At 34.9% G+C, this 20,008-nt stretch overlaps 1 protein-coding gene across 2 annotated transcripts in view; it reads left to right on the plus strand.

The window, feature by feature from the left end:
• Window positions 1–20,008, plus strand: part of ASCC3 (activating signal cointegrator 1 complex subunit 3) — a 336,284-nt gene that overhangs the window by 222,694 nt on the left and 93,582 nt on the right. The window contains exons 25-30 of one of the 2 annotated variants that reach the window (XM_032338961.1): window positions 2,909–3,129; window positions 4,381–4,466; window positions 6,359–6,525; window positions 6,635–6,780; window positions 6,906–7,026; window positions 9,242–9,384. In XM_032338961.1, the coding sequence (XP_032194852.1) occupies window positions 2,909–3,129; window positions 4,381–4,466; window positions 6,359–6,525; window positions 6,635–6,780; window positions 6,906–7,026; window positions 9,242–9,384 (884 nt within the window). Of the gene's footprint in view, window positions 1–2,908; window positions 3,130–4,380; window positions 4,471–6,358; window positions 6,526–6,634; window positions 6,781–6,905; window positions 7,027–9,241; window positions 9,385–20,008 lie in introns of those variants that run through there. The other variant, XM_032338962.1, reaches the window with a different exon arrangement.

Below are 20,008 nucleotides of genomic sequence, written 5' to 3' on the forward strand. Positions count from 1 at the left end.
TTACTACTTCTGTATTATTATGCCTTCATATTTATATTTTTAAAGGATTTTATTTATTATTTGAGAAAGAGAGAGATTAAGAGAATGAGTGGGAGGAGAGGCAGAGGTAGAAGCAGACTCCCTGAAGAGGAGGGAGCCCAGTGTGGCACTTGATCTCAGGACCCTGGATCATGATATGAGCCAAAGGCAGACACTTAACTGATTGAGCCAGTCAGGCACCCACCTTCATCTCTGTTTTATATACAATCGTTACAATCCATATCCCCTTCCTTCCCATTGCAAGTCTTATTTGTCATTTAATCTGTGCTCTTTGGGAAACTTCTGAGGTATCCTTTTTGTTTGCATTTATTGCTATTTACCTAAACTTATTTCTAGTGTGTTAAATGAATTAAAGTGAATCATAGGTTCTTTTTCTTCCCTATAGCGTGCTTCTACACCAAAAGAAAAAAAAAAAAACTAGTATTAAGGAGTCAGGTTATGATATCACTGCAGAATGGATTCATGATACCTCAAGTCATCCATCCTACAAACAATATATACCCTTTATATTAGTTCTCTTCTTCCACACTAATATGATAAAAGGGAATATGGTAATCTGCAATATCATGTAACAGTTTTTCATTGTCAAAACTAACAAAAATTCATTTTTAGATTTTTGTAACATGAGGAAGAATCTTTATATTTTGATTTATTAAGAAGCAGAATTTCATGAATAAATGTTTATATTGGTACTTTTAAGTGCTCTCCATTCTATTTTTAAAATGTCTTTAGATTAAGCTAATAATTTAGTATATTAAGTGTATTTCTTATTGAGAATTCATAATTGATTAATGATTTCAAGAGGTCCTTAATTTAGAGAAAAATAAAGGCTGTTCTTTTCATGTAATTCCTCTGAAGACAAATTATTTTCAAAATAAAAATAATATTCCTTACTACTTCTAATGAATACACTTTTTAACAGTCCTTTGGGAAATGAAAACAGGCATTAATGTGATTTTAATCTTTGCCATATTTTGTCAGATGTATACCTTGTTTATTACCTTAGCATATCTTAAAAAGAAATACTTTAGACTACAGCTTAAAACAACTTTGATACCTTGACAGAACTAAAAAGATTGTCAACATAGGGAAATAGAGTTTGCAGTGTCTACCAATACACTCATTAAAGAGGACCTTTCTGTTTTTCTTCCATCAAGTAGACTTATATGTAATACCTAGAATCTCAAAATATGTAAAAATGTTTGGTGCTTTAATTTTAAAGTATATGGTACCATCATTACTACTAAATCTCGAGTGCAGTATTTGATTTTAATATGCATTAACATTGTATATTAATGCTCATTTGATCACTTCTCTGTTGAATGGCAAAGCACATATCACCCTATTTATATAATTAGTTGGCTTCTGACTACACTTCAAAAAGCAGTAAATATACCACCGTGACATCTTTGTGGATATTAGAAATGCGTGATGTAACCTCAATGATTCCCAGTTCTATTTGGCTGAGGGTGGGAGTGGGTATGTGTTTATGTGGGTGTTTGTAGGCACCCCATTGAGCCTAAATCAAACAAGAAAATTCTTCACATTTCATAGAAGTGAATCATCACATTTTCATATTATTAGCATTTCCTATTAAGAATATGTCTATGCTTCGGTTAACATTGCAAGTTGAGACTTCCTCCCTTCTTGATTTTCAGTGCTACAGAAAATTTAGGAGATTGTGATCTGCTACAAAAAATTTATGCAGTTGCCTCTTAATTACCTGTGTAATAGAGTAAAGCTGCAGAGCTGAGATAATGTTTCTAAAAGAGCTTTTCTATCTTTAAGTACAATTTTTTTCTAAGATTTTTATTTATTTGTTTGACAGAGAGATCACAAGTAGGCAGAGAGGCAGGCAGAGAGAGAGGGGGAAGCAGGCTCTTCACTGAGCAGAGAGCCCAGTACGGGGCTCAATCCCAGGACCCTGAGATCATGACCTGAGCTGAAGGTAGAGGCTTAATTTACTGAGACACCCAAGCGCCACTAAGTACAATTTTTGAGAATTCTCTACACTTTCCATTTTGAAACTGTACTATGAACAGCTTACACAGATATAGACCACCATGTCCTCTTACAGATTTTTTTCCTCCTTATTCAAACTTCATATGAAGTTTGAAGATGAAGTGGAATCATCCTCCATGAAAGAATCCTGAGAGTAAAGTTGCCTTCCAGTTTTCTAACTGATAACTTTTCTGTATTATGGGAAAATACAGTGTCAAGTTCAAGAATGTGTAACTTCATTTCTCTAAATCATTTTAACTGTCTAATCTCCTAGACCTCTAGTTTATATAATAAGATACAACTAAATTTGTTTCTTTCCATGTTTTCTCAGTGCAGTTCTTTTTACCCACTCATTCTCTTATTTGAAACTCCCACCTAAGTTTTTTCCTGTAATTATTTAAGTCTATTTTAGTTTTTATTGACTAAACGAATAGCTCATTCAGGCATTCTGGTTTGGTCATTTTTCTGACAGATCAAAGGAAATTTATTATTGGTAACCATTTTGGTCCTGCAGTTTGCAGTTGGTTTTCCTTTTTCTACAGATTGGGCTAAATTTAATTTTCTTCTCCACCACGCGTATTTTCATATACCCGTCGCTCAAATTAGTTTCCTGATTGGAAAAGAGCCATATAGTGATATTAGTGTTAGTATATGGGGAACTCTACCAGAAGAGTGTCCAATACATCAAAATTATAGATGTGCTAACAGCAAGAGAAAAAAAGACCTGTAACTGGTATATTAAAATTTATGTTAAGCCTTTTTTTCCCCCTTCTAATGAATTAAAGATTGTTATAATTTATCCCTGAGAGACAGTGTTTTGTATTGTCCATTCTTTCCAGTTATGGTTGTACCTGTTTCATCTTTTCAGAATTACTGGATCTTCAGCCTTTACCAATTACAGCCTTGGGATGTGAAGCATATGAAGCCCTGTACAATTTTAGCCACTTCAACCCTGTGCAGACACAAATATTTCATACACTGTATCACACAGACTGTAATGTCCTACTTGGAGCACCCACTGGATCAGGAAAGACTGTTGCTGCTGAATTAGCCATTTTCAGAGTCTTCAACAAGTACCCTACTTCAAAGGTCTGTTTGAAGGAATCACATGCTTGCATTAAATTAGAAAACACAGTCTGTCATCTGTAAACTAGCCCATTCTAAACACACAGCAAGACTCAATGCGTAGATTTGTCACTCTCTTAGTGCATTTTCTGGGGGAACCAGATCAGCATAGAATAACTGGCCAGAAAAATTTTATCTTAAACTTTGGAGTCCTCTAGTTGGGTTTCTAATGTACACGTCAGTTTGCACGTGTCCTTTCCTCATTGTAAGGTACCTCACTCATAGCCATATTTATAAGATAAATAATAACTTATAATCAAATCCTTTTACTATAAAAGAAATGCTAATACTTTAACAAATACAGTTTGGTTATATGCATGAAATACAGAGGCAGTTTTTATTCCACATTTCTGCAAATGGCCACATTATTGATGGAAAATAACATGGTGAGTCAAATAAGTTTGATTTTATGCTTTCTTGAAATATGAAGTACATACTCATAGTTTAGAAGTATTATTTTTCAAGAAAGCTAATTCATACATTGTGATTGGAATTATATGGTATTTTCCTTATCATTTATTATTTTAGAAATGTTTTAACTTCTTTTTCAGTGATTTTCAATTAGTGGCTTTTCTTCCCTGCTTAACTTGAAATTTTCCTACTTCTCAGTCTATTTTGTGGTTATCAATCCATTATAGGACATGTTAATACAGCAGTAGAGCTCATCTCTAAATTTGAAATAATTTGTAAGGGAAAGAATTTTTTCACAAAGCAATCTGTATGTCAGTTAGGATTATTAAAGACCAATTATTGTTATTAAAAAGGTGTGATTGTCCTCTTCCATAAAATCTGCATTAAAATTTAAATGATATTTATCTCTCTTTAGAATTTCAAAAGTAGTTAACCTTTTTCATGGAAGAGTTAAAATTCACATGATTTTTTATCATAATACCAGGAAAAACTTTTATTTTCATCAGAATATAAAATATCTAAAGAAAATTCCTTCATTGTTTTTTTTAATATTTAAAATTTTCTATGTCTACATTTTTATGACAGTAGACATTTTTATGTCTACAGTATTATATTTCTGTCCTACTTTGGATACAGGTAGTCTGTGCAAGTAAGTGACTTTTTCCATGATTTGAAATTTTAGTCTTTTCAGTAACAAAAGATATATTTTTAAACCACACTGTCATATGTAGATGGAGTTTACCTTTATTTGAAAATGATGTCACTATTTTCATGAGGTCTTTTTACTCTCCCCTCCCTTTTCAGGCAGTATATATTGCACCCTTAAAAGCCCTGGTACGTGAAAGAATGGATGATTGGAAAGTTAGAATAGAAGAAAAACTTGGCAAAAAGTAAGTTCTTGCTTATTCAGAAGCTATGCTTTGAATAATCTAAAAGGACCAACAAATTAAAGATTTGCATAGGGGCACCTGGGTGGCTCAGTGGGTTAAGCCTCTGCTTTCAGCTCGGCTCATGATCTCAGGGTCCTTGGATCAAGCCCCTCATCGGGCTCTCTGTTCTGCGGGGAGTCTGCTTGCCCCTCCCTCTTTGCCTGCCTCCCTGCCTACCTCTCTGCCTACTTGTGATCTCTCTCTGTCAAATAAACTAATAAAATCTTAAAAAAAAAATAATTTTTGCATAAACCTGTTGAATGCTTTTATAATGATTTTCGTAGTCTTATATTTCAGGGTGTTGTCATTAGTGTTAAAATGTTAGCAATATTCCCATTGTTTTAAAATTGAAAAATGAAAAGTTCTTAAATTATTTGATAGGAATACTTTAATTTGGCAAGATAATTTTCTCAAAATTTTTAAATTCTAAAATAAAAGTGAATTTTTATATCTTTATTTTTCCTTCATATCATTCAGAGTAACTCCCAGGAACCATGTAGAAGGCATTTTGCATGTAAACAATTTATAGAAAAATAGAAATCCATGTGAAGAACCTGACTTTTCAAAAAGTGTTTTAACATTGCACAAGTTTATTCATTGTGGTATTATTTTTAATAACAAGATTGCAGGTAACCCGAGTACCTAATAGAACATGACTGAATTAATTAAGGTGCATTTACACAATGCAAAATATTCTATCATCCTATAAAGCACAAACTTTATATACTGAAAGATCTCCAGAGATACTATAGAAAATGTTTTATCACTTATTTTTTTAATGGTAGGGAATATAAATATGTGGCTGCTTTGGAACAAGAATCAGGTAATTGGAAGATAGACATGTTACAGAGACTGCTGACCACACATTGACCCATACGAATATATTACATATTCAAAATAATGAATATAATGTAAAAATAAAAATGAATAAAAATAAGCAGAAGCTTTGGGAACACTGTACTTGGGAAACTAATCTTGCCCCTTTTGTTTTTTGAGGATTAAGACAGATGTAAAAATTATTCAGTGGTCACCTGAAATTTAGAGTTGGCCTCCAGACCCTCTTCCTCTCTGTAAAACTTCTTTTTTTTTTTTATCATGTTCAGCTAGCCACTATATAATACATAATTAGTGTTTGATGTAGTGTTCAGTGATTCATTAGTTAAGTATAACAACCAGTGCTCATCACAGCATATGCCCCCCTCAATACCCATCACCCTGTTACCCCCACATCCCCCTGCCCTCTGAAATCCGGAGATTATTTCTCGGGGTTCATAGTCTCTCATGGTTCTCCCTCTTGATTTCTCCCCCTTTGGATTTCCAAAAACAAACAAACAAAACTGGGGTCTTCTTAGAATGAGATAACACATATTTGCCTCAGCGTATGTTGTTTATGTCCTATTATGGTTGAATTTGCCTGTAATATCTATAGAAAAAAGAAATGAAGCTTACACATAATTATATTCTTAATGAATGCCTTAATGAATGCCTTAACTTACTTGTCTTAATAAGTTAACACTTTCCCTTATTAGAAAGGTGTTTATTCTAACATACGGAGAAGGAAGTGTGAGTGCAACTCTATAAAAACTTACAAGGCAGAGACTTTGTAAACATAATCACAGCAAAGGTTGATACCTTCACATATCTGCATAAAAGTTAGATTATCAGTGATTTAAATTTACACATTCTCTTAAAATTCTTGAGAAACATATTTTGGCCATGACTCACAGAAACTTTCAGAAATCAAAGGGAGATAAAGTGGTGTTAAGCATTACACAATTTTATTTTAAATGGTATTTTTGCCTTTCCAAGGTCATGTGTTATCTGAGAAAAGAATCATTTTTCTTCCTATCCAGAGTTATTGAACTAACTGGGGATGTGACTCCCGATATGAAATCCATTGCTAAGGCTGACCTTATCGTCACTACACCAGAGAAGTGGGATGGAGTCAGTAGGAGCTGGCAGAATAGGAACTATGTGAAGCAGGTCACTATTCTTATCATCGATGAGATCCATCTGCTTGGTGGGTACCGTGCTATCTGACACCAGTTTATACATTTTGACTCTCACATGGGCAGCAGCCAGCATCAGGACCTGTTCAGTGATTAACATGTATTATTCCTATTTCCTAGGGGAGGAAAGAGGCCCTGTTCTAGAAGTCATTGTATCTCGAACAAATTTCATCTCCTCGCACACAGAAAAGCCTGTTAGAATAGTTGGACTCTCTACCGCATTAGCTAATGCTAGAGACCTTGCTGACTGGCTCAATATTCATCAGGTATGTGGAAGATTGATAAATAAGCCTTTGATACTGTGGCGTAGGTGGCTGTATTAAGGAGGCACTAAACATTATAAACTTAAATATAAAAATGGAAAATGATTTCTTTGTCGTTTTCACTGCAGATGGGCTTATTCAACTTCCGACCATCAGTACGTCCAGTTCCACTGGAAGTTCACATTCAAGGCTTCCCAGGTCAACATTACTGCCCTCGTATGGCTAGTATGAATAAGCCTACATTTCAAGGTAAGCTTCAGGCCCTTGGGATGAAATAGCAGCCATTTTGTACGATAGCCTTTAAACGCGTTCCAGATAATTTGGGTTTCTTTGAACGGGTAATACTGCTCCAACTTCTCCAAATGTAGGTTATGCCTCTGCTGTTAAGGCATAAAAATGTATGTTGAATTAAATAGTGAAAATTGGAGAGATTTCATATATGATACTATCTTGGAAGTAGAGAAAAAAATGTATGTATTTTTTAAAAGTAATTAAATAATTCTTTATTAAGTTACTTTCTTATAGTAGTAGCTTGAACAAATGATAAATAGGAGCTATAAGTATAAAAAATACCACATAATCTTTACCAGAAAGCATAAAACTTACAAATTTTAGTACTTTTTTTAAACAATGCTTCTGTTTTTGTGGTTTTTTTTTTTTTTTGGTTTTTCTTTTCTAACAATTTAGGCAAGCAAGAAAGATTTAAGAATAACACTCCTATTGAAACATGTTTTGTTTAGGCTGCATAAGGGATATTTATTATATCAATTAAAAATAACCTCCAAAATAAATTCTCTAATGTGAACTGCTGTTGATTGTGAGGTGACAGTTGTGAGGTGACTTTTTAGCTGCTGTAATTAGCCTTATGACAGAAGCAAAGTATTGATTGTGAACTGGAGACCAATCTTGGCAGTTCGGATTATTTACACCTCCACAGAAGCATTGTATAAAATCACTAATGAACAATAAATCTGCCGTGAGCTGTTCAGCCACACCTGTTCTTGCAGCAGCAAAAATCCATTAAATGTTGAGGTTTAAAAAAGAGACAGATTCATTCATGATTATGTGTACAAATGATACCAATATTGCACTAATATGTGTATTTTAAACATTGTATTTCTAATATGATTTATCAGAGCATTACCATTTATATTCTGTAAGATTCGGATAAACTGTGAGTGAGAAATAACATAAATGAATTTATTTTTTATGGTATGTATTGTGATTGCTTGTATTTATTTAAGGAATGGCCAGTTACATACCAGTGATTGAAACAAAGCATTTTGTGTTATATAAATCAATAGTAATAACTGAAGTACTTACACTTCTCTAGATGTATCAGTACAGTAGCTGTCCTTATAAACTATTTATTATACTTGTAGCATATCACTATGTTTCTTTGAGTTTAGAAATATGATTTAATAATAGCTTCATTTCTCACTCTTAGGTCATACATATAGTCAAGGTCATGTCATCATTTTTGTTACAAACCTTGTTTTTTAACCCATAAGAAGAAATTCTGAAACATTTCAAACAAGAAATTATAAGAAGGTTGAACTTTTTATATAAAACTTTTACATATCTCTGTTTTAAGAGACCTATATACACATAAGGATAAATTTTACTTGTGCCAGCTTATGAGCATTTTGGTAAAGAAATCTTGTTTCCAGTTAGGTCACATGATTTATGTGGCTCTTGAGGTAATTTTTTCTTTCAGTCTTATTATTCAGGTTTCAAACCATTCATTTCCTTTTCTGCGTGTCTGTTTCAAACCATTCATTTCCTCTTCTGTGTGTCTACCATCCGTGTGCCATCAGCCACGTACAGATTCAGGCACGGTGTTCTCTGCAGCTCTCATCCACATTCTCTTATCTTTCCACTTGAAACCTTACACATGTTTTGGGAAAACAGAAGACCTTCATTTGACATATCTCTGGCTAGTCTGTTGATACAAACTCTCAATTATTCCATCGAGTGGTAATGACAGCAATAAAAGGAATTTTTGTGGCGTTTCTTACAATTTTCATCACTCTGCAGGACTTGACTCTCTCCCCCAGATGCCAGGACCAATTAGCTCTGTAATACCATTGCTTAGGCAAGCAGAAACACAACCGTGAAAACTCAACCTTAGATTGAATATTCGTATACAGCTGTCACTAGACGGTAGCAGCTTTTGTAAGTGTCACCTTCCTCAGCAACTCAAAATAGAACTGAGACCTGACACAGTTAAATTTCCCCTGTCCAGGCAATGTACTCTCCTCAGTGGGTTCAGCTACCTTCTCTTTCCTACCATTTTTCTAATATGCTGTCAGGGCCAGGTAGTACCACAAACAATGCAGAATTTGATGATCAAATTAAGAATTCATATAAATCACTTAGTTTCATGTATCCATTTGGTATCCTAATGATATGCATATTATGGTATAAGTAGCTTATCCTTTTACTTTCCACAACTTTTCAATAGCAATTAGAAGCCATTCTCCAGCCAAACCTGTTTTGATATTTGTCTCATCAAGACGTCAGACTCGTCTTACTGCTTTGGAATTGATAGCCTTTCTGGCTACTGAAGAAGATCCAAAGCAGTGGTTAAATATGGATGAAAGAGAGGTAAGCAATCTATTTTATTTCTATTTCTTACACATGTCAAATTAGTTTATATTTAACATAATGGAAATTGCATATTTAATGATGTTTAGTTTTAAGCTATACTAAAAATTTAGTATAATGTTACAGAAATTTAGGGAAAAAGTAGGAAATGCATAATACTGCCACCTTAACAGTATTAATGTTTTGATATATTTTCTTCTAATATGTTCCTGGTGAATATTTACTTTGATATCCATATTTGTTTCCATATGTCTTTCCTTTAACATCATCACCTATGTATATTATAATATATTTGTTTTTCTATTGGCGTGTTCACTGCCCTCATGGAACTTAGAAACAATTTTGCAAAATTGACTTTCTATAAAATATATAATAACATAACCATTTTCAAAAATTTAGAAAACACTAAATGTGAAAATTAAAAACCTGTTTTTATTCTTTAACCAAGTAGTAACCATCATTAAAATTGGAAGCAACTATAATTTTTTATGTCTACATAGTTATAGTCTATTATGTGGCTACCCCATTAAATAAATAACCATGCATCATTATTATTATAGGTTTTCTTTATTTAAACTTATTTCCTCAGTATAAATTTAAAAATAATGGGTCAAATAATATGGATTTTTTTTAGTTTTCATATACACTGCTAATTATTTTCCAAAAGGGTTTACCAATTCACCTTCTCCCATTGATACGTGTATTGTCAGCAGTATATGAGAGTAAAATAACAGTTTTACTACACCCTCATTTGTTGTAACTTATCAATATATTATAGGTAAGATATTCCTTATTATTTTAATTTACATCTTAATTTGTGTGTGATTGAACTTTTTTTCATGTATTTGTTTACTGTTGGTTATCTTTTTCTTTTTTTTTGGTCTGTTTATTCCTTTAAACTTTTATGTTTTGCAGTACAGCATTTTTCTTATAGATTTGTGGCAGCCTTAACAAATACACGCACACCCCGAAATTTCATATGACATCACTTTTTTCCATATATGTTTATTACTACACATGCACGCGTGCGCACACACACACACACTAATCTTTATCTGATTTTATTAGTTAATTTTGCTAATTCCTTGGAATTTTTCTTTTTTTTTTTTTGTCTTAGTAGCTTTTTACAAATAGAGTTTTTGTGTTTTGGGGTACATTGGTGGCACAGTCAGTTAAGTGTATGACTCTTGGTTTCAGCTCAGGTTGTGATCTCAGGGTCTTAAGATTGAGTCCCACGCCAGGCTCTGCGCTCAGCTCAGCGTGTACTTGAGTGTCTCTTTCTCTCTCCCTTTGCTTTCCCTCCCAACACTTTCTCTCTCTCTCTCTCTCTCTCACCCTCCAAAATAAATAAATAAATCTTTAAAAAAGAAAAAGAAGTCTTTGCATTTGGGGGTTTGGGGCACCTGGATGAGCCAGTGGATTGAGTGTCTGACTCTTTGGCTCAGTTCATGATCTCAGCTGTGAGATCAAGCCCTGTGTCAGGCCCCCTGCTCAGTGCCGAATCTGCTTGAGATTCTCTCTCTCCCTCTGGTCCCCCTTCCCTGCTCATACTCTCTCTCTCTCTCTCTCTTTTTTTTTAAAGGAGAAGTGTTTGCATTTTATGTGATACAGTTAATAATCATTCTTTGTGATTCTTTCTACTACTTCTAAAGGTAGATATTCCTCTTTCCCTCCATAGATTTATAGTGATTTTCCTTTCTTGTACTTGTCTTGCTTTTTAGAGATATTTTTCTCATTGGAATTTCAATAAAAAAATAGATAAAATCAGTAATAAATTTGTTGCATTGTTTCCTTTTCTCTCCATATCTTTCCTTTTTCATCTCATGCAGCCTGAAGAAGAATAGTCAAAACAGTGTTTCTAACCCACTGGTGTCCAGGCTCAGTAGTTGGTATATTTTCCCCTTCTACTTCTCATGAGTCCTTTAGCATTAATAGGCCTGTTGGATGATACTGTGTATATTGCAGTTCTGTGTTAACTAATATTAGTTAACTAATAATTCGAAATGTTCTTGTATAAGCCTGTAGGTAACTTTATTCACTGATAAGTAGCAGATCCCAATATTGACTTCCTATAAAAGGTGTCACATGACACTTTTAAGTAGAGTGACCACTATCATGTTACCTCAATGTTGTTTGTGTATACTAAATATTTATTTAAGATCAAAATAATTTGTCAAAAGTTTTCTTGTCCTTTTATTCAGTTATTCAGTTAGTATGTTCAAAAGAATCACCCTGCTGTGTGTAACAATATCTTGAACTTAGGAAGCAAATGGTGAGAAATAGATGTATGGAATATTGACAGTTTATGTGCAGCATCTGTCTAGGCTTAATATATTTTCTCTTGCGTCTTATCCCTAAAAATGTTCCAAATGGACGATTTTCTTTGAAGTCAAGGTATAAAGTACATACCTATTGAATACATTTTGAGAGTGTGTTCAAAATGTATGTGTGTGTGCGTGGCAGTGCATTTTGCATGTGTGACTCATACTAACCTCAAATGTGAACCTCATGTCCTCTTCTAGCTATAGTACACTTACTATTTTTTTTTTAATTTAAATGTATGAGACCTAAGAAACTGTGGTCAGCTCAGCCATTGTGTAGAGTTACTTCTCCGTTTTTTGTTTTGTTTTTTTTCCCTCAGCACAAAAATTTATCACCAAGGCTTATTATAAACCATAGAATTTACTTGCTTGGCTTCTGCTGTTTTGTAGATTTTTCACTGCTAAAATAAGACAGCTAGAAATTATGTCATTTCCAGACATTGTGTTTTACCAAGTACATTGCAATAGTAAGACAATCCAGGCTTAGTTTTAGTCTTTCCTCTAAAAGTCATCACCTTTAAAATAAAAATGTCAGAGCTTTTGCAACTGATTGCTATGCAAATTCAATCCAATTCTACCAAAAATCTATAAAGCAGGTGTTTCAGTTTTTGATTCCCCTAATTACCTTAAATTTTTTAACATTTTAGTCTTCATGAGAGTTACTTTCCATCATATTGTGGACTAGAAGTTTAGTGACAATTCCTGTTGCTACTGGTTGCCAGTTTCAGATTGGTGTTCTGTGGCAGAACCAGGTAGAGTAAGTGGGTCAGCAAAGGAGAAAAGAAATAAAAGTTATCCATCGATCTTCGTAGTCCAGTAAATCTTCAAAGTACTAGGAAGCAGGACCACCCCTTCAAGTATATCATTGATGTGAAATTATACTGTAGCATGGGAGAACCCCAAAAGTAATACCTTTTCATATTCCTCATCAGGAAGTGATTTCAAAAGTTGGTAGGCATATGCCACCATGTCACTTGGAGTCTCAGTTTGATAAACACCACTGGTACATTAACTTAAGACTGTTGTTGGGTTTTTACATTACTCTCTCAACCTTCAAATCCAAGTCAGAAACATTGGAATGCTTGAGTTTCACCCTCAAGCATACAGCAGGAATAGAGAATATCTTACCTCTGTGACTTCTGTGCAAGAGAAGATACTCAGTTGCTGGCTGTCTGTAGGTAGTCTTTCACAGTCCTTTAGCTGGTTATATCCAGTCATTCTGTTCTTTTGCAATCCCATTTCAATATTCTCTAGCCAGGGGGCTAAATTATAAAGTTACCCACAAACAACACATGATATATGCAGAAGAGGAGGGTAGAGAGAAGAAAGAGAAATGAAATTTGTTAAAATATATAAAATGTGTTAGTTAAAATATGCATAGGGCATATATGAGATAGCAAAGGTAGAGGTCACAGTATTTTTTTCTGCAACACAGGACAAAACGTATTTGGCCAGGGAGCCAGACATTTCTGATTTATTTTCTCTACCATCCAACACCTGCACACTACTTCAATCAGCCCATAAGCTAATTAAGATTCTTTATCCATTGGAGTAACCAAAACCCACATTCTTGAAACATTATAAATTGGATTTTTATATATCCTTACTAAATATGGCTTTAAGAGTTTTGATTAGTTTTTCAAGTGGATACAGTAGTGTGAGATCTTGCTAGGATCTATCCAAATTTTTCCGTCCCCTTATTGTGCAGCAATAACCCAATTTCTTTAGCAGGATTGGTTACCTAAACTACACTATCACCACATTTTGCTTAATCACCCATACAATGAGAGATGTAGCTATTTCAACTTCTAAGTAAATTGTTACATCCCTTGAATGTTAAGTCTCTAACTAGCACAGTTAGAATTATAAGGAAGGGAAACAAAAATTTTCTAAGTGGTTTATTAGCTATGACTACAAAGGCATTTGCACATGTTGAATACTTGATTCCTGGAACTGTATATTCTAGGAATGAGAGAAGCAGTATCATTTAATGATGACTACTTCAGAGCATACACCTCATTTTACAAGGGAGTTCCCCCAGTCTTGCCAAAGCAGTGTCTTTCAGCTGCCACTCTGAGTCATTCATCTATAAAGCCAGCTCTTTCTAGGTAATGAGGGAGGCAGTAAGACCAGTGAATACCATGGCATCCATTGTCTTAATCTTGCTTATCTTAATCTTTCTGCATAAAGTGAATTCCTCACTCAGGGTATCTCCTATCCTGTTTCCTCAGAAACATTATCTTAGGAGATATTAGATGATGTATAAAGATGATGTGTTCAGTAATCCTACTGTTGAGGCTACTGAGAGCACTCAATAAACAGGAAAAAGAAACAAAATCCAAAGTGTCCATTCTAGACATCATCCCAAATAGATGTCGCCTCTGAAATAGCAAGAATCCAGTATAATCTCCTTACTACCAGAGAGCTCTCTGGTCCTCTGAGCAAGGTCCTTTATAATGGGCCTGGGGATGTTTGCCCTGGTGGCATATTAGGCACAGAGCGGGGGCACTAACTGGGTCTGCCTGAGGAAATGGTAGTCCATGTTTAGCCCGTGCGTAGTTTTCATCTCTTCCACCACGGCACCATTTAGTACATGAACCCCCTGCACACAACCCTGGGATCTGAAGCAGGGGGAAACTGCCTGATAGCCTTAGAAGTGATCATTTTATTCACTTGACTATTAATAGCATTGTCCACCCTGCTGTTAACTCCTTGGTAAACATCTTCATGGGATGTACGTAGTCTGTTCTGGGACCATTCTAAACTTTCATCCCCATAAATCTTGTGCCCTTCTTGCCACCTGCCCTCCAGCTGAATTAGAGATAGCATGGAAAGAAAAGGCATATGCATGGAGTGTTCATGAATTGCCTTTCATGATATTCTTCCATCTGGTCCTTTTATTTCTCCTAATGATGGACTGCTGCCAGGTACACCCCCTGTATATCTGGAGAGATCATGTAGCAGTAGTTCATGATCAGTAGCTTCAGTTGCAAAATTACCTGGTATCACATCAAAAATGCCCATAAAGAGTAATCCTCTAACTTAAGTCATTAGGCAGCTCTTGCCAGATTTTGTAAAGTGTTCATTAACATATGTATTGAATATCTACAACTTTACCAAGCACTATGTCAGCCAACTGATCCCTATTCTCAAGCTCAACTAGATAGAAATTTAAAAATATATATATGATGCAGCAAATAATATTATAAAAATTGCTATAAAAATGAGAAATGAGGGCGCCTGGGTGGCTCAGTGGGTTAAGCCACTGCCTTGGGCTCAGGTCATGATCTCAGGGTCCTGGGATCGAGTCCTGCATCGAGCTCTCTGCTCAGCAGGGAGCCTGCTTCCCCCTCTCTCTCTATGCCTGCCTCTCTGCCTACTTGTGATCTCTCTCTGTCAAATAAATAAATAAAATCTTATAAAAAAATGAGAAATGAAATACGATAAGGGGTTGTGGGGCTTCTTTAAATAGAATGGTCAGAGAAGACTTCTTTTTTTTTTAAAGATTTTATTTATTTATTTGACAGACAGAGATCACAAGTAGGCAGAGAGGCAGGCTCTCTGCTCTCTGCTGAGCAGAGAGCCTGATGCGGGGCTCCATCCCAGGACCCTGGGATCATGACATGAGCTGAAGGCAGAGGCTTTAACCCACTGAGCCACCGAGGAGCCCCAGAAGACTTCTTTAAGGAGGTAACATTTAAGCTGAGAACCACAGCATAAGAACAAGTCTATACCATGAGAGAAGATAATAGCACTTCAGGTCAAGGGAACAGTATGTTAAAGAAACTGAGATCAGCTCAGCTGGAATAGAATAAGCTAGGAGGAAAATGGTAAAAGTTAAATTTCAGAGTAGGCAGTAGCCAGCTCATATAAGGCCTTAGACCCTTGGTTATAGAGCTCGGATCTGGATTATAAGCACTAGGGGAAGACAGTCATGTATTTATTTATTAAAGAAACATCTTTAATAGGCTCCTTCTATGTATTAGGTAAAATTCCTAGGCTGAGAATTAACATTCTTGTGGAGATGATTAGATAAAAAGCCAATATGTCAAATCGTAATAATTTCTATGGAAAAATAAATAAGTAGGGTAAGGAGAAAAGGGGGTGTTGAGTAGTAAAATATTATACATTGACAGAAGTACAGAATGCCCCTGTGATGAGGGTAGCTTTGAATAGAGAACTGGAAGAAGCAAGGAAACAAACCAAGCAGATAGCTAAGGGAGGGGTCTCTCCAGGAAATTAAAAGGTTTTAAGTTAGGCAAATGACGCACTCAATTTGCATTTTAAGGTCACTTTTGCTGCTTAGTGGAAAATGGATTGAAGTGGAAGTTAAGCATGGAATTAATGATGGTGGTGACCTATGGGCCACCTAAAGTGGTGACAGTGGAAATGGAAAGATGTTTTGGTCTGGATTCAGTAGGACTTTCTGATAGATGAGAAATGAAGGTTGAGAAGATGAAAAGAGTCAAGAATGACTTTCCAGTTATTAACTCTAAATATCTGAGTAAATAATGGTCTCATTTATTAAAATGGGGAGAGCTGAAAGTATCAGATGGAAAGAAAGGAAAAGACAGATTTGAGCCAAGGGGGGAAGAAAAAGAAACAAGTTATATTTTGGATGTTAATTTGTATTTCCAAGACCCTCAGGGCAATTAGATATAGGTAGTCTGTATAATAACAGGCGATGTGTAATGAGTATATGAACTTGGGAGCCTCAGCATACAAGCAGCCTTTACACCTAAGTAAGCACATGAGACCCTGAGACAGTGTGTGGAGAACCAGAGGGCCAGGCCTTGAGGGACTCAAGGTAGACCTTGGGTAAAAAATGAAGAGCTGGCAAGGGGCACTGAGAAGGTGAAGTCAGTAAGGAAAGACTTAAAACATGGTAGATGAGAGGGTTTTGTGAAGGAAGAAGGGTTTAACTACTTCAGATATTAATGGGAGCTGAGTGAGATGAGCAGGGAAACAGCGATGGGATTTAGCACTCAGCCCTCCTGGATGAACGTGGCAAGCAGCAACTTGGACAACTTGAAATCACAAGTTCAGATTTGGTAGTTTCTACTAATGACAGTTTCCTTTCTTTCTTTTTTTTTTTTTAAGATTTTATTTATTTATTTGACACAGAGAAAGAGAGCGAGCACAAGCAGGGGAAGCAGAAGGAGAAGCAGGTTCCCTGCTGAGCAGGGAGCCTGATGCAGGGCTTGATCCCAGGACTCTAGGGTCATGTCCTGAGCCAAAGGCAGACGCTTAACTGACTGAGCCACCTATGTGTCCCTAATAACAGTTTTCTATTGTTTTTTGATTCATTTGATTTTTTATTCAACATACATATTCTTCCTTATAGGTAAGTAGTTAATACCAAACTGTGAAGATGGACTTTGAGATTGTTGAAAATCAGAAATTAAGTTGAGTTTAATATAGGATAGCCACATTTTCTACTCGAAAATCTGTTTTATTATCAAACCAAAATAGATTTAGCTTGCAATACAAAAGTCCCACCCCAAGTGCTTTCTATTTTAATCAGGCCTCGGACCTCTTAGTGACTGGCGAGTAGAGAAATTACTAGGCTAATAATATCAAAAGTAAGTATCAAAAGCTAAGTTTTAAACAGACATTATCCACAGATTTGCTGAGCATTGGGCATTTGAACTTAGTTGGTCCTCATGGAAGAGTTGTGTAATTCACAGCAGCTACAAAACATGAAGCTGTTTTATTTTGCCGTAGGTGATATCATGCATGTCTTAATGAAGAGGCAAAGGTCTTATGCTTAGTAATAATTGACATATTTATAGACTACTTTATAGTCCATTAAAGGCTTATGTTATGTCATTTTATCATGAATTTTGGGAGGATTGTTCTTGTTATCCCAGTTTTACAGATAAAAAATTGAAACTTGAAAGAAGTAAGTAATTATCCCAATAGCGTGAAATAAATGGAGTTCAGAAACTCAAAAGCAGGATAGCTGACCCAGGTTTTTCACTCTGCCATACAGTAACTGAAATCTTTGACAACACACTGACTAGACAAGATGGAAAAGTCACAGTGCCCATATGTGTTTTGATAGGGATAGAAATATACAGTAAAGATGGAAAAGTCAGTAGATACAATATAAAACACAGGCAGCCAATAAGAGCATAAGAGCTGTGCCATTCTTAGTCTTGAGTGGTGATAGTTTCATTTATAAAAGAAGATACTTTTAGATATTCTTAATTTTTAGGCATAGGAGTAGAAATACTCAAATACTGAAGAATAATTAGGTCTGCTAATCATCTGCATAGTTCCCCAGTTGTGTAAGTGTAGTACACAATTCATTATTTCAAATCTTACCTGGTTTTTGCCCACAGTCTAAAACAGTGAGGCCCAGACTTTGGCCAAATGAGTGATTTCATTATTTTAGTATATCACATCCCTGTGGTAATTAAAAGGTGGCATTGTGGTTGAGACACAATGTGGATTGGAGCCAGGCCTCTTGGGTTCAATACCGACTATCCATTACAAGCTGCATGACCTTTGTGGGGTGTTCAGCCTCTGAGCCTTACCCCTTCAACTATAAAAGAATAATAATAATCCTATCCTTATAGGATTAAGTATTAAATGCATTAAGTTATGTAATGTACTTAGAACAAGCCTGGAACAGAGGTAAATGTTCAATAACCGTTTTGTTTGTTTGTTTTAAGATTTTATTTATTTATTTAATTATTTGAGAAAGAGAAAAAGTGAGAGAGATCATGAGAGGGGAGAGGGTCCAAGGGAGAAACAGACTCCCCGCTGACCGGGCCCCCCACCCAGTACGAGACTTGATCCCAGAACTCTGGGATCATGACCTGATCCAAAGGCAGTTGCTTAACCAACTGAGCCACCCTGGGTCCCCTAAATGTTTAATAAGTGTTAACTGTTACTACTGTTATAGTACAGCAACATTGAATACCTTATAAATGGATAAGTTCTTTTTGCTGAAATCTCTGTGGTTAAATTCGCTATTATTTTTATAATATTTTTCTTATGTTCCTCCCTAAATTTAACTCATATTAATGTAGTATCTGTTCACTTAAAATTATGCTACCTTAACAAAGTAATTTTATAAAATCCCTTTCATAAAATTATCTTTAAATTAAAAGCTTTATCTGCATTTTAAAAGCTTTTCAAGACATGGAAATGCTCTCCAAACATGTGTTAGAATCTGAACTCTCCAAAAATGAAAAGAAGCATAAAATGTATATTCCAGAATAAATATGAAACACTGACTTGGATTTCCTACCAATAGCATAGTGAATTAAGTTAGAAATATTAATAAGGAAAAATCTTTAATATTTTGCCCTACAAACCAGTTTTGATATTGCCATCATTAAGAATTAGGAAGGAAACACATTAAGAAGGAAACACTGAAAATAGTATTGTGTTTATTTAGCAGACATAGCAAAGATTTACATGTTATTGTTTAAATTTCATTTATATATTTAATTTACATGTAATCTTATATTTAATTACATTCATAAATATATTTATGTATTAATAGGGTGGTAAATCATTTTGAAGAGTCATTGTTGTGGGCTTCAGAGAAGACAGCAAGGAACATATGATAAAGAGCATTGGCAAAGATTGGAAACTTACTTTCTTTACTTAATGAATATTATTTTTAAATCTCTTTTCCCTTAGTAGATAAGCAGGATGTTCTAAAGTGTTTCTTTCATTTTGACTTCTTCCCCTTCAATCTATGGGGTTTATCATACAGAAGTATTTTTAAGAAATTAACACTTGGTAATTATAAGGAAATGTTTAACTTTAACATCTGTACCAGATGTGATGTATTTAATTATCTTTGTTTTTAAAAAGTTTCATAACTTTCATTATTCTTTGGTATGCTGCATCTTTATTGAGCATTTGAGACAATTGATAAGTATTATTCAGTGGCATATGGTCTGAGTCTGACGTGCTTTGAAAAGAGTACAGAGTTTTCTGATAATGAGGATTCTGTGAAAATGGGAAAACCAGCACAACAGATATGCTTTGAGAAAGTATGGGTTTTTAGCATCTTGAAACAATATATCACACTCAAAGGGACAGAATTGGGCTGTACAATCTGTTAGCTCATTCTTGTCCAATCTGGTCTCCTCCTTTCTTTTGGAGCCAGCATTGTCATCAACTCACTGAATTATATTCTGACTGGAATGTATTTTGGGCACAGAGTAATGTATCTACTTAAATGGAATCCTATATTTCTACAAAAGCTTTTTGAGTGTAATAAATTTAAAATATAAAAAAATTCTATTAAGTTAAAGTAATTGGTTCAACAGTTTACATAT

The sequence above is a fragment of the Mustela erminea genome, chromosome 4, assembly GCF_009829155.1.
Source record: "Mustela erminea isolate mMusErm1 chromosome 4, mMusErm1.Pri, whole genome shotgun sequence".
Lineage (NCBI taxonomy): Eukaryota > Metazoa > Chordata > Mammalia > Carnivora > Mustelidae > Mustela > Mustela erminea.